The sequence below is a fragment of the Lissotriton vulgaris genome, chromosome 10, assembly GCF_964263255.1.
Source record: "Lissotriton vulgaris chromosome 10, aLisVul1.2, whole genome shotgun sequence".
Lineage (NCBI taxonomy): Eukaryota > Metazoa > Chordata > Amphibia > Caudata > Salamandridae > Lissotriton > Lissotriton vulgaris.
Window position 1 is genome coordinate 14,386,124 of NC_141698.1, and position 16,105 is coordinate 14,402,228.

General features: G+C 47.1%; 1 protein-coding gene across 3 annotated transcripts in view; it reads left to right on the forward strand.

Moving 5' to 3' along the window:
- Nucleotides 1-16,105, forward strand: part of ABCD1 (ATP binding cassette subfamily D member 1) — a 184,368-nt gene that overhangs the window by 55,978 nt on the left and 112,285 nt on the right. For all 3 annotated transcript variants that reach the window (XR_015300635.1, XR_015300636.1, XM_086940223.1), the window contains exon 5: nucleotides 7,730-7,824. Coding sequence is in view for 1 of the 3 variants with exons in the window: in XM_086940223.1 (XP_086796349.1) it covers nucleotides 7,730-7,824 (95 nt within the window). In the remaining 2 variants the exon portion in view is untranslated. The remainder of the gene's footprint in view (nucleotides 1-7,729; nucleotides 7,825-16,105) is intronic.

The window sequence follows — 16,105 nt, forward strand, 5'->3', positions numbered from 1 at the left end:
CGTCTGCACACACACAGTAGGCATCAAAAGCGTCTGCACACACACACCGGTGGCGTTAATGGCATTGGCACACACAGGCGGTGTCAAAGGCGTCTGCACACACAAACAGGCTGCACCAAAGATGTCGGCACACACACAGGCGGCATCAAAGGTGTCTGCACACACAGGCGGCATCAAAGGTGTCGGCACACAGACAGGCAGCATCAAAGGTGTCGGCACACACACACACAGGCGGCATCAAAGGCGTCTGCACACACACAGTAGGCATCAAAAGCGTCTGCACACACACACCGGTGGCGTTAATGGCATTGGCACACACAGGCGGTGTCAAAGGCGTCTGCACACACACACAGGCTGCACCAAAGATGTCGGCACACACACAGGCGGCATCAAAGGTGTCTGCACACACAGGCGGCATCAAAGGTGTCGGCACACAGACAGGCAGCATCAAAGGTGTCGGCACACACACACACAGGCGGCATCAAAGGCGTCTGCACACACACAGTAGGCATCAAAAGCGTCTGCACACACCGGTGGCGTTAATGGCATTGGCACACACAGGCGGTGTCAAAGGCGTCTGCACACACACACAGGCTGCACCAAAGATGTCGGCACACACACAGGCTGCACCAAAGATGTCGGCACACACACAGGCGGCATCAAAGGTGTCTGCACACACAGGCGGCATCAAAGGTGTCGGCACACAGACAGGCAGCATCAAAGGTGTCGGCACACACACACAGGCGGCATCAAAGGCGTCTGCACACACAGGCAGCGCTAAAGGCATCGGCACACACACAGGCGGCATCAAAGGCGTCCGCACAAACAGGTGGCGTCAAAGGCATCAGCACACACAGTCCTCAACAGCCACAGGTCGGAATGACCTTCCTGATGTTACACACAGGCACAGCTGCTGGAACAGACAGGCCATCTCCTCGCAATGCAGCCGACCACGATGGCATTAGTGCGGGCAGGAGCTAGTTATTCACCCTTCTGCTCGTCAGCACAGATATCCTTTTGTTCCCATGTAATCTCTCCATCATTTGGGCTCTCCCTTGAATTTGGACAAACCCAGTAAGTAGCAAAAAAGCTGCAGGCTGCGATATTTGAAACATGGCTGAAGTCTCATTGCCCCACTCGCTGTCCCGGAGGCAGGTGGGGCACTCCTTTTTCCATGTGAGAAACCCTAAATATAAGTTGCTTTAACTAGCCAGCGTTTACTCAAATTAATCCAACCTGCTAAGACTACTCCTGGAGAGAGGACTATGTCCTCCTTGGAAAGGGTTTACAATTAACCAAGGATGAAAGGTCCCAACGAATGATGTCCTGACAGTTGTCTGTCTTCCTCAGTGCACACGGCAGAGTGGATGGAAGAGTATTCCTTAGGAAGGGTGGGGTTTTTGCTCACCCTGGTAGCATACTGGGCAGTCAACGACTCTTGGTCCACCTGAGGAGGCCTTCTTCCAGGTTATTTAATTGAGGAAACCGCACATGTGCGCAAAGACCAAAGGTTCTGCTTGTGTTTGCCAGCAAGGATTAGATGGACAGGTGAGGAAGACTATGAAAGCCTGTCTAAAGAGAAAGCATGGTCCACCACTGCGGAGCCATTGGGGTGCCGACCCGGCCCTGCGGGGTGCTGACCTGGCCCTGGGGTTACCCTGTGCGAGGTGTCCCGGCCTTGTGAGAGGTGACCAATCCCAAAGCAAAGAAAATTAAACTTATTTGAAATGTCGCAATTTAAAGGCTGTTAATGTTGTTGTGCTTCTTAATAGGCCTTTTAAGTGTATATTTCAGAGTTCATAATCGCAGAGGTTGCTGCCAGATATTTCATGTATATTTGTGAGTCTCTGGACAGCCCAAATCTTCCACGGCGTGGAGGACTCCATTAGGTCGCTTTTAGGTACTCCAAGGTGCTGCTTATAATGACACTCTGTGTGCCGTCATGTCAGGGGGTCCCACACTGCCTTGAGTTTTGATGAGTATGCAGCCTAGCTGGAGCCTTTTTAGGTCTCGCTTTAAAAAGTGCTGCCATAAGCTGCTTTGGCTGGCCTAGCGCTTGCGCGCAGCCGCCATCTGCCTCCCTTCCAGCGCGATCACTTTCACTTTTTCGTCGTGCTGCTGCTCGTGTGCGCATCACTAGCGTGAGTTTTTTTTTTTTTTTACATTACTACAATCTTCCCGCGTCGCGCAGCCAAAGCTTGTTTTACGTTGTATGAGACGTGTGCCTTAGCCTAATTTACCGGGAACGCAGGGACGAGACTAGACACGTTTCTGATTGTGTAAGTATTACGCTCCTTTATGTTTTACGTTACCGTGAAAGGATCAGGTGACCTTTGACCAAACTTATTGTTGCCCCTCCTTGCACTCCAATACCGTAGACTTTACCGCCTGCCTCATCAGTTGCTGCCTATTTTGCTATGCCCTCTCATACCGTGACCAGAACAGATTGGGGGGTGCCCATTTACTTACACTTGATTGTTAACCCCCTTCATAAGCGAACCTTACCGTAGACATCACCTCTTGCAGCAAGGTAGTCGCTGCCTTTTTCTCAACCTTTACCATTCTGTAACTAGAGGTCACTCATCACTTTCAACTGCAGGAACTCTTTTAAGCTCCTAAGTTAAATACCGCGAATTACGTTGAGCGCACACGCTAGTCCTGCTGTGTAATTACCTTCTATTACCCCCATCTCCTACTCACTTGCATTTAAGGAACACTCTTGTCATTTGATTAACCTGGATGACGCATAGTACACACGCTGGTTCATGTTCCATTTATTTCCTATACCTATAAACCACGCCTGCCCGACTGCTGGTACTTCGAGAGCGACATCGCACAACCGACCTCATCCCTCTCACATGGCGATGCTCTGCCCCTTCTCTTCCATTTTCTGACCAAAATCTATGACCTATTCCTTGGCGTTATTTGATATCTGTCCGTTTTTCCTCTATCCCTTTTAGGACATGTAACATGGACAAATCATTGATGAGTGCATCACTTTAGCTATAAGGTGTTTATATGTTTTACTTAATGAGACTATATTGCCGTCATGAGTACACAAGTGTACATGAATGTCCAAATATTCAACGATTAGATGTTTATTTGTTTAACATAATGAGACTCTGTTGACTTTAAGAGTATGCAAATGTATCGGAATGTTCGTACACGTACCTGCCTTTGGGAATTATTCTCAGCCTCTTATCTGTTACCATTAATGCATTAGTTCAGCTGGGAAGCTCGAACGTATTATACTGTATGTTCCTAGTAGTACTTGCTCGCTCTCTTCACCTTTGCAAATATGGAAGCATCAAGTTAAATCTGACTATGACTATGGGTCAGATGACCTTTACGCTGTGAATTAGAGCATTACTTTTAATTTGGCCTTATAGATTACCCTACTATTTCCCCCATTATGTACTGGTAAAAGCTGACCTATTAGAGGATGCACCATAACGTGCACCATGGAACAACACACCCTACACCCAATGACCCCCATATTGTTTGAGAAATGTCATATTTTTTTTTTTATGGTGATAAATAACTATGCTACACTTTCTTTCTTGTCCACCCCCTTTCCTTACCTGCACATATAACCATCCTCACCGATTTGGAAACAGGTTTTCACCTCTAAATACTTTGTTCTCTGCTTTTCTCTTTTTCTCTCCGTTTCTGGTTTTTGCTTTCTGCTTTTCACTTTCTTTCTGGTTTTCTCTTTTCTCTCCCTCTTTCTTATCTATGTCCCTCACACACATCTGACCTCATTGCACTTGGGCCTTTGTCTCAACCCTCTACCCCTTTTTCCTTTTACTTATAATCATGGTACATATGATTTTGGACTAACATGCTTTTATGTACAGCCTTGACAAAACCCTCTGCCAATTGGGTGCCACGGGCGAAACACGTTTCGGCTCTTTGCTTTTTTCCTTTCTTCTGTTTGTGAAACCGCATTGAATAAAAGAATATAAAAAAATGTGTCTTTGACGACATAATGTGTATTTGTAAAGCGCATGTTTACCCCTTCTGGGTCTCTTGGCGCTGAATAACAGATGTTTATTGTTACCCAACTCGGTGGTACTCATTTTATTGACCTCAGATGGGTGAAAGGTTGAGTGGACCCCCAGGATTTGAACCTGTGACCATGAGGTCGAACACAGGCCCCTGCAGTGGACGCATTAGTCCACTGAGCCAGCAGACCTGGCATCACTTTAAAAAACTACGAATGAGTGCACCTCTTCTCCTAAAAAAAAAAAAAAAAAAGTCATACAGATAGAACAGTGTGGCAGCATTGCTTACAAATTGTGGAATAGTCCATGGAAAAATATGGCAGCATTGTGAAAGTGCTGGACCTATCCCATTACGCGTTTGATAGCGTTATTGAAATATGCCATTATAAAAATGATAGTGACAGGAAGGATTCCTTTCATAGTTCACCTACACAGTCTGTAAGCTGCTTAATATCAAGATAATTAAACAACAGGGGATGGTGATGGACAGAGTTTCTGAATTAGGCAGAATACTCTCACCCAGTCAAGAGATCAGGGCTTAATCCAACACCGTTTTTTGGCTCACTGCACCATCCCAGCTCAGAACCTGGCTATATGCAAATTAGTCTGTCCCTGGCCCAGTGTATCATGGGAACAGGGCAAACCAAACTACCAAGCCAATTCTTTCACTGGGAAGGAAACAAGCTACCGGGGACCGGTTTCTGGCATTTCAGCCGTCTTCGGCCCGGCTTGCTTGAATCCTGATGGTGCAATGAGCAAGGGACTCACGTCAGAGTATACCCTTCCACGCTTATGGTGGACAAAATAATTAAACAGGGGGTGGTGATGGACAGAGTTTCTGAATTAAGCAGAATACTCTCACCCAGTCAAGAGATCAGGGCTTAATCCAACACCGTTTTTTAGCTCACTGCACCATTCCAGCTCAGAACCTGGCTATATGCAAATTAGTCTGTCCCTGGCCCAGTGTATCATGGGAACAGGGCAAACCAAACTACCAAGCCAATTCTTTCACTGGGAAGGAAACAAGCTACCGGGGACCGGTTTCTGGCATTTCAGCCGTCTTCGGCCCGGCTTGCTTGAATCCTGATGGTGCAATGAGCAAGGGACTCACGTCTGAGTATACCCTTCCACGCTTATGGTGGACAAAATAATTAAACAACAGGGGGTGGTGATGGACAGAGTTTCTTTCCTAGTGAAAGAATTGGCTTGGTAGTTTGGTTTGCCCTGTTCCCATGATACACTGGGCCAGGGACAGACTAATTTGCATGTAGCCAGGTTCTGAGCTGGGATGGTGCAGTGAGCTAAAAAACGGTGTTGGATTAAGCCCTGATCTCTTGACTGGGTGAGAGTATTCTGCTTAATTCAGAAACTCTGTCCATCACCACCCCCTGTTGTTTAATTATTTTGTCCACCATAAGCGTAGAAGGGTATACTCAGACGTGAGTCCCTAGCTCATTGCACCATCAGGATTCAAGCAAGCCGGGCCGAAGACGGCTGAAATGCCAGAAACCGGTCCCTGGTAGCTTGTTTCCTTCCCAGTGAAAGAATTGGCTTGGTAGTTTGGTTTGCCCTGTTCCCATGATACACTGGGCCAGGGACAGACTAATTTGCATATAGCCAGGTTCTGAGCTGGGATGGTGCAGTGAGCTAAAAAACGGTGTTGGATTAAGCCCTGATCTCTTGACTGGGTGGGAGTATTCTGCTTAATTCAGAAACTCTGTCCATCACCACCCCCTGTTTAATCATTTTGTCCACCACAAGCGTGGAAGGGTATACTCAGACGTGAGTCCCTAGCTCATTGCACCATCAGGATTCAAGCAAGCCGGGCCGAAGACGGCTGAAATGCCAGAAAGCGGTCCCCGGTAGCTTGTTTCCTTCCCAGTGAAAGAATTGGCTTGGTAGTTTGGTTTGCCCTGAGCTCGCCATGAACAATAGGATTCATAGAATGTCAGCACAGGAGAAAAATCTCCCTTGCAGCCAAGGTGTTAAAAAATGTATAATTTGCATACATTTTCACGAGCATCAGGGGGAACGACATCCCTTACATGCAGTATAAATGTGTATTAAATACTGTCCTATTTTGACAAATGTCGAAATCCCAAAATGCACGAAGTGCTACTAGGTTTACCAAAAAACATTTGAGAAAGACCAACGATATTCATCCTATTAGCCAGCATTTCCAGTATTTTCAACTTTTTTCCAGCATTCACCAATGTTACATCAAAAATTTCCCAGAAATTTTCAAAGGAAGCTAGACAACTGTAGAATGCTATCGTCTTGGAGAAGTGTGGCTCACTGGTTAGAGCGGCAGACCCTGATGCAGAGATCTGACCAGGGTTCAATTCCCATTGCGGCAGGGTCTTGGGCTCACTGTCCGCGGACCCGATAATTCTCGCCAGGGTGCCTACTCTAATCATGGGTCCCACTCTGCAACTCTGGGCAATAGCTTGCTTAATCTTCACACCGGCTCTAATCGCTAAGGATGCCTGGCTTCACCATGGGGGTGCCCAGGAGTGGGCACCTCACAGGAACAGGCCAGGATGGGTTCCTCAGCGGTACAGCGGGGGGACACACTGGCTACATTAACCAGGCGCTTTATAAGCTCAGTTACTACTACTACTACTTGTGAGAAAAGTTCTTAGTCTGAAGTGCTTTAAAATACACAAAATACTATGTTTCCAATATATTTTGGAATAGATCATTTAAAAAAAGCAAAATAATGCAAATATATGATTAAAGTGCAATGTTTCTTGACAGAATTCGGCTGGATGCCCCGCTCCACACTTCTCCAAAATCCTGGTTAACTTGTTGCCATTACCAGGGAACATGGCCCCTAAGTCTGCCTAGGGCCCTGGATTACCTTGCTGATCTTGAGGGCTACATTCTGCCTCAAACAGATAAATGCCCCACTCCATGCCTGCGCATCTTTGTCCCCCTAAAGAGGGGGTGTTGTGGTGTTTGACATTCGCTTTAGTGGACTTTCAGTGCCCAAGAGCTAAATGTGCTATTTGGAAATGCACCTCTGTTAAAGGCGAGACCTATTCGCTATGCCAATGCTTGTTTAAGGTGTCCTATGTATGGGAGCCGACCCCAGGGGTCCCAGGCTTCTCTTTGGGTCTGGGGAGTTCAGTGCCTGTTCAATCTGTTGTGTTTGAATCATCCACCCTTCTCGGGTGGATCCTTCTTTCCACATTTCCAAGCGGCAGTCACTTCTTGGGTTTCCCATTTGTGTGTACCAGTTATGAGAGCTTCCATCTGGTAACCTGTTTCGAGTAAAAGTTCTAGTGTGATTTGATTGTGTTGATTGTGGACACATAAGTTTGTTTTCCTGGCTGTCCTGGTTCTCTTCCAGGGGATCCTCATCAATAGTCATTAGCACTGAATAGTCCTGCCCATGTGGGGGGACAGTCAGTGCTTAGGACTTTGAGTATACCCCTGGAAAAGAGCTAGGATTACAGGTAACTAACATAAAATTCTTTCAAGTCTCCTCCAGAACCACGGTCAAACTTGTGCTTCATTGGCCGGTCTTCACATCCATCCCGCGCCGTAATCGGTACCAGTGCTTCTGCCTCTGGTTCTTGTAGATACATCGTGCATTTGAAAACCATTTCAGAGTTTTTCATTGCGACCCTTCCCAGTGGTTCCTCTTGTTACTAAGCTGCTCTTCTGTGTTCCCCATGAAGTAGTTCATGTCACTCACCCTGCTGCTGTGATCTCTCTTCCAGGCCAGGTGGTGGACGTGGAAAATGGCATCATCTGTGAGAATATCCCCATAGTCACGCCGACTGGAGACGTGGTGGTGGCCTGCCTGAACATACGGGTAAGGAAGAGTGGATGGAGATGGGTTACAGGGAGTGGGTGGGTCACAGTAATATGCAGGTATTGGGTGTAAGGAGACTGATATGGATCCACTGGTATACAGGTAAGGAAGCAGTCTGAAGAGAGGGACTACCAGGAGCAGAAGGAACAGCCTGCATGCAGATATTGAGAAGGGTCAAAGAAGAAAAGTAGCTGGGAGTAAGAAATCCACTGGTTACATGTAGGTAAGCGGATGTAAGAGTTGTGCACAGAGCGTGTCGATACATGTGGGTAGGGCGAGTGGTACAGGGACTGGGGTGTCCAATGGATAATGCCTATGGGCAGCTGGGTTACATGAGACTAGGGACTGTAAGGATAGTAGTACAGGGATTGGGAGGTGTTGTAGTAGTGTAAGGACAGTGGTACAGAGAGTGGTGTCTGCTGGTTAGATGGAGGTATTGGATGAGTGTAGTTGAGAAAGGCCGGCTTGGTGGATACAAGTTAAAACTACAATGGTTTTACTTGTGCAAACATTCATAGAAACGGTGTGAACCTTTTTTTAGTGTCACTGGGTACAGCAACCAGTGAGCACTTCCTGTCACCAAATCCAGGAGGACTAGGACTCCCTGCACTTTGGAAGACGAGCCTTGCCAGACCCTATGCCCTGAGGCTCTCTGGCTAAGGGATGTTTTCTAGAGACCCCTGGGGGCCCTCAAACAGTCATCCCAGAATTACACTTGTCTGGGTGTGTAATCCTATTGGAGGTGCTGTGCAGAATGCCATTTTGTAAGACCGCTTCAAGACCGATAGATGTGCTCTGTTTGGCAGGAGCTGATGTACAGTTCATGGCCTCTTTAGGGGGTGCTGGTCTGGTCAGATGCCAGAGGTCTTTATACAGAACTGGACATGAGTAATGTAGAGTGATGTAGAGGCCAGTGCAGGACTCTGTAAATGGGTACAAAGAGGTGTGCTGGAGGTGGACAGTATTGAGGGCTCGGGTCCAGGATGTCAAACATCCTCTGGTGTGGGAGGTGGTATTTCAGGGCAGAGCCTAGGACAGAGCATGAAAGGAGATGCACAAGATGACGTGCTGGTGTACAACTCTGTCAAAGTTGCTGAATGCAGAAAAAAAGGCTTGTGAGGGTGTGGAGGTGTCGGACATAACTCCCTGATGATTTACTGTGGGCATGCTCAAAGATGAGTTTGTGCACAATGACTTAGGAGCCACTTTGTGGTGTGCACAGAGGTAGGGTGCCCAAAGGTGCGAGCTGCCGTTCAGTAGCTTGTGCAGAATGAAGCGGTGGATAGTATAGATTTAAAGATGTGGTAGGCACTATAACTACTCCACTCGCAGGTGTAACACCCAATGGAGGCAAATGTCTGAGGGTCCTCCTAGACCACAAACGTAACCTACAAAGCACATTGCTGCTGTAGCTAACCGTGCACACTGACTACTCAGACTACTTCCAGTCATCGGACGATTCAATCTTGACCAGATTCTAAAGTCTTTAATCCAGGTACTTGTACCTTTAAGACTGGACTACCAGCAGTCTCTTAAAGCAGTGCTTCATGCTGCTATTGGTTTGTTTCAGGTTGCGGGAAATATAAACACATTTCTCCAGTATTGGGGTGTCTTTCATAGATTCACATGCCTGAATCATTCCCCACGTCGGAGTGGGAGTCCCACGGTATATAAAAAAGCAATAATATGCCTGTAATAACCAAAAAACCCTAGTAATAACCAACCAGGAAGTAAAGTAGCCCTCCGCTACAGGAGCAAAATCTCCCACACTCATGACTATCCTAGTCATTTTATATAGACCAAACTGCAGCCAATCAGGCGACAGCACCCACCAGAATGTTCTCCCCAGAGGCTCAGGCTCTCAGATTTTCTACCGCACGTCGTGTGAAGGGAGTCTCCCTGAGTTCTGCTCAGTTTCTTCTTACTTTGGTTGTTTTTTTTACCTTCTAAAGATGTCTACTTCTAAATCCCTTTTTAGGGCTTGTGATTCCTGTGGAAAGCTAAGGCTGTTCAAGGAGGATCCTCACAAGAAATGCATATATTGTCTGTATCCAGATCATGAGGCAAAGGAGTGTAAAATCTGCAGAACTTTTCCTCAGAAAAACCTCAGGGACAGAGAGGGTCGTCTTCTCCTGTGGCTCCAGAGGATTAAGGACAAAGATAACCCCGTTTCTGAGGTAGGGAGCATCGCCTCTGGGTCTTCTGTATCCTCTAGGAAGAGGAAAGCTGAGGTTGAGTTAGCTTCTCCTAGGGCGAAGGTGTTGAGAAAAGCCCAATCCTCTCAGGATTCTGGCGTGCCTTCTACTTCAAAAAAGGCTTCTCCACCTATTAAATCTGGTCCTAGTAGTACGCCCTCAAAGAAAGCTGGAAAATCTACAACTTCCAAGACAGCTTCTCAAAAGATTTTACCTCCGGCTGTTCCTTTGACAACTTCAGCGTCAAATACAGCTTCACCGTCGCCATCTCTTCATGTGGCCACCTCTTCAACATCTACGGTGACTTTCTCCTCACCAAAACCAGCTATGGTGATGTCTACAGCCTCCTCACCGTCGACGAGAATCTTGAAGGTACCGTCGACGGGTTCTCCGTCGTCGACTCGAAAGTCGACTAACAACTTGCTGTCGACTAAATTGGCCCTACTGCCGACGACCTCACCGCCGACGACCTAGTCGACGAAGATACCGTCGACGACATCCTTGTCGACGAAGAAAATACTCCCGTCGACTACCTCCTCGTCGACGAAGAAGGCGCTTCCGTCGACTACGTCGTTGACGAAGAAAAAGACACCCCCGTCGACAAAGTCATCGTCGACGACAATGTTACCGTCGACGGACATACAGTCGACGAAGATTCTTGTTTCTCAGTCAAGTACAGGTTTTTCACCGTCTACGCCCCCACTGTCCACCTGTACGGAAATACAAGTTTGGTCATCCAAGCCATCTGCAATACTTCTGCCTTCACCGTGTACCAAAGCTTCACTCTTGGAAAAGCGTGGTTCATCTTTGACAACTCTGTCTCCATTGAAATTACCAGAAAAATTACTAGATTCTGAGGAAGAGGAATCCTATGAAGATGACACTTTCCGTGCAGCCAGAAGCCCATCTGAGCTGCTTATCAAACTTCAGGATGAAGAACAAGATGGGGAGGAATAATTCCTTGAGCCCTTTGGTCGGGCTCCTGTGTCTGCGTCTACCACACAAATGCCTTTAGACCTGATGCATAATCTTCAATATATGCTTAGCTATTATTATAGTCGTTTTCCACAATCAGAATCCGGTGATTCTCACCTCTCTACGCCGGTGCCAAGCACATCTACGGCAACGCTAAGACCAGCTTCTCCGCTGCCAACTACGGAGATACGGCCTGCAATAGCTTCTTCGCCAGGGCCATCTCATCATACGCAGGATGATAATTCTTCGGAAGAAGAAGAAGAACAAGAAGAAGGCGAGGTAGACGACAAGCTAGTATCGTCTGAGTGGTATGAGTATCAGGCACAAACTCCTTCTCCAGTTGGCCAACCTACAGCGGATTCTCCACCGGTGGACATCGCAACCTTCCACCAAATCATGGGAAGGGCAACAAAGAGGTTCCTCATCACAATGGAAGCTAAGCAGGATGAGTGTTTTTTGTATGATTTTAAAGACTTACCGCAAAAACAAAGTTGGTCCATTCCTATTATTGATTTTATCTGGAAGGAAGGGCTAAAGGTAATTGCGACGCCAAATTCTCTACCTGCAGTTCTACCTCTGGTAGATAAAAAGTATAGGGCGCCTAACAAGTCACCAGCATGCCTCATTGGCCAGGCAAAAACGGATTCTGTGGTTGCCCAGGCAGCTCAGAGGAGAGCCAAAAATCCGTCTACACAAGTCACTGCTCCCCCGGATAGGGAGGGAAGGCTCCTCGACACAATAGGAAAGAAAGTCTCAACTATTGCGGCAACTACTGTCCGTGTCGCGAACTCCCTTGCAATACTTGGGAGGTATGACAGACAGATGTGGTCGGACATATCACCGTATATTGAAAATCTTTCAGAGCCTGATAGGTCTGAAGCCAAGAAGATTTTGCAAGAGGGAGAATGTGTGTCATCGGAAATTATTGATGCTGCAGTGGACGTGGCTGCCACAGGTTTCAGACAGCTAGCGGGTGCAGCTGTTTTGTGAAGACGGGGATGGTTGAAATCTACATCCTTTCGCCTGGAGGTCCAGACTAAGATCATGGACATGGCTTACGATGGAGAGTTCCTTTTTGGACAACATGTGGATGAGGCTTTACAAGTCATAAAGAAGGATACTGAGACTGCACGGTCCCTGGGATCTCTTCAGTTTCGTAAATCTTCCTTTCGTGGAGCAAGAGGAAGAGACAATTTCTCTAACAGAGGAGGTTACTCACAGCAGCGTTCCTATAACAACTCACAGGGTAACCAAAGATACCAACCATACCGACAACAAACGTATGGTCAAAAGAGGAACAACTACTCTCAGTCAAGAGGAAAAACCTCTTATCGAGAAAGAGACCACAACAAAAGCAAGTGAGACAAACATCCTGCCACCACTTTTACCCAACCTGAAGCAAATTGGAGGAAGAATATCCCTACATTACTCAAATTGGTCCAAGATTACCATGGACAGATCGGTCCTGGATGTGGTATCCAGAGGTCACATTCTGGAATTCGTCAAAGCCTCTCCAAATTCTCCCCCAAAGGGAATACCACCAGCTCATCTCAAGGAGCTGTTTTCCCAAATATATTCTATGATTCGAAAAGGAGCAATCGAGAGGGTACCTCAACATCAAAGAGGAAAAGGATTTTATTTGAGATGTTTCCTAATCCGCAAGAAGTCGGGGGAATGGCGTCCCATCCTCGACCTGCGTGCCCTCAACAAATACCTCAAAAAATTGTCCTTCAGAATGTTAACGCTTCAAGAAATCCTCCAGTTTCTTTCAGAAGGAGATCCTATGGCAACACTCGACCTTCAGGACGCATACTTCCATGTGCCCATTTTCCCTAGACACCGGAAGTTCTTGCGGTTCAGAGTGGCTGGCAGGGACTTTCAGTTCAAGGTCCCCCCCTTTGGACCATGATCAGCCCCCAGAGTCTTTACAAAGATGCTAGCTCTGGTGGCAGCTCACTTGCGATTAGAAGGAATTCAGATTTATCCATATTTGGACGACTGCCTTATCAAGGCCAGTTCTTTCCTCACAGCAAGAACTCTCGTTCAGAGATGTCTGTCGCTACTTCAGAGCCTAGGTTTCTCTGTAAATTTCGAAAAGTCTCATCTGACTCCATCACAGAGAAAATCTTTCTTGGGAGCGACGCTGGACACAAAGCTCGCCCAGGTCTTCATATCAAGAGAAAGGCAGTTCATGATTCACAAGATGGCATCTGCATTGCTAACAAGAAAGTGCGTTTCTGTTCGCAAATTCAAGTCTTTCCTGGGGATGATCTCGTCCTGTATTCCTCTCACCCCCAACTGCCGCCTAAGAATGAGGCCCTTACAAGAGGAACTCAGTCTTCAGTGGATACAGGGAACAGGATAATTCGAGGACGTGATCAACATAACTCCAAGGATGAGGAACTCCTTTCAATGGTGGATGCAAAAGTGCAACCTGCAGACGGGATGTGCATTCCTAACAGAAGTACCCAGATTCATCGTGACCACAGATGCTTCTCTGGAAGGCTGGGGCGCCCACCTTCAAGGAATGACAATCAGTGGCAAATGGAACATACAGCAAAGAAAATGGCACATAAACCTCTTAGAGTTGCGAACCATTTTTCTCGCCCTGAAATCCTTTCAAGCAATTTTAGAGGACTCTACGGTTCTAATTCGAACGGACAACACAACCAGTATGCATTACCTGAACAAACAGGGAGGCACAAGGTCGGCCCGATTTATCCCATCAGGTACAGGAGATTTGGAATTGGGCCCTTGATCACATCAATCTGTCGGCGGTCCATGTCCCAGGGATTGCCAATGTACTGGCGGATTCCCTCAGCAGGTCTGCTGCAGGCAATCACAAATGGGAGCTACATCAACCAACTCTGGATCACATATTCCAAGAGTGGGTTACCCCGACCTGGATTTGTTTGCGACAAATCCGAACCGGAAATGCCCACGCTTTGCAAGCTGGATTCCCCACAAGAACTCATGCGGGGATGCCCTTTCGATGAACTGGTGTCGGATATTTGCGTACGCTTTTCCGCCGATTCCTTTAATTCCCAAGGTTATCGGGAAGAAGAGGAGACAGCCATGTTGTCTAATCCTGATTGCTCCAAGGTGGCCCCGACAATATTGGTTCACCGAGCTGCTCCTCCTTTCGGAGTGCAGACCGATTCAGCTGCCTCGAATACCGAATCTCCTGACAATCCAAGAAGGCCAAGTGTACCATCCGGACCCAGTTTCTTTGAAATTATCAGCCTGGCTCCTCAACACAATGAGTTTGCCAACTTAGACATTCCTCAAGATTGTCAAGAAGTTCTCGCTAATGCCAGAGCGCCGTCAAAGATTAAGACCTACAAGCTCAAGTGGAAGCGTTTTTGTGCCTGGGGTCAAGCTGCTGATCTGCATCCCATTCATGCTAGACCAGAACAAATTTTGCCTTTCTTCCTGCATTTGGCTAGTTCGGGTTTGGCACATTCGACCCTAAAGGTATTCCTGGCAGCCATTTCCAGATTTCGTCAGGACGGAACACACTGTTTTCTTCAAGAATAATCCAGAATTTTTTTAAAGGACTATTTCAGATGTTTCCTCCAATTAGATGACCACCTCCATCTTGGCATTTGAACGTGGTGCTCGCTCAACTCATGCGTCACCCATTTGAACCCTTTCATAAGATTGATCTCAAGTTTCTTACTTGGAAGGTCTCTTTGCTATTGGCTTTAACATCAGCTAGAAGGGTCAGTGACATTCAAGCATTCACTTCAAAATCGCCTTTCCTACAATTTACCTCAGACTCTGTGGTGCTACGTACCAATCCTAGGTACATGCCTAAAGTACCATCGGATTGTCACTGAAATGAGCCAGTGATCCTCAAGACATTTTTTCCAAATCCACAATCACCGGCTGAAAGAGCTTTACACTCTTTAGACATCAGGAGATGTCTCAGGTTCTATCTTCAAAGAACGGCAACTGTTCGCAAGACAGACCAATTGTTTGTGGCATATGGAAGACTGCACCAAGGCTGCGCGGTATCCAAGCAGACTATAGCCAGATGGGTCTCGTCAGCAATTGGGCTATGTCATCAACACGCAGGAAGACCCTTGAAGTCTGTACCAAGAGCGCATTCTACAAGGGCGGTGTCCTCTTCCACTGCTCTATTCGCTGGTGTGCCCCTGCGACAAATCTGCAGAGCTGCAACTTGGTCCAGCAGGCACACTTTTACAAGACACTACTGCCTGGATTCAGCAAGTAATGCAGATGCTTCAGTGGGAAGAGCAGTTCTATGCAATCTTTTCAAATAAGGTGAGCCTCTGTTCTCCCTCCTCCTCTCTGCTCTTGTTTAGACGCTTCTAACATGTTATTGGTTATTACCTTGCTTGCATATCTGCTGTATACTGTAAGCGTCTTACGAGCATAATGTTTTTTCTTGTACTGCTATCTACTCTGATTCAGGCATGTGAATCTATGAAAGACACCCCAATACTGGAGAAGAAAAATAGTTACTTACCGTAATCTGTGGTTCTCCAGTATTGGTGTCTTTTATAGATTCACATGCAGCCGCCCACCTCCCCTCAGAGGCTCCCTCAGGCAATTATGTTGGTTTCACTCCTGTGCGAGAAAATCTGAGACCACTTTTTCAGATTTTTCTCACAAATTTTCTGCAGTGTGAAAAAGATGTCACCCCCCCTAAGACAAGAGGGTTAAAACCTTGTAAGGACTGTCGCAAACAGATGTCTGTGACAGAATCCCACCAGGTTTGTCTGTGGAGTCCTGGGTTGATCCACAACTCCAAGGCCAGCAGAGATTGCACGTTGATGAATCCGAAGGCCAACAGCGAATGGGACGTGTAACTCCACATCACCAATCACAGGGAGGCAGCACAGAGACTGCTCCAATTCAAAGCTCATTCCCGTTGCCGGCTCTTCAGGCCATGCCCTCGTTGGGCTCAAGATCCTCGGGTAAGCACAAGAAACTAACTCCAAGCGGAGTTTCGCTCCTTCACACTATTCCCTTTTCCTTGATGAAGCGCATTTGGGGTCCCATTCCCGAAGTCGCCTGACTTTGTAACCGATTCCGCAACTGGCTCCAGCTCAACCAGAGTTTCTGGGGTCTTCTGCTGCACTAGA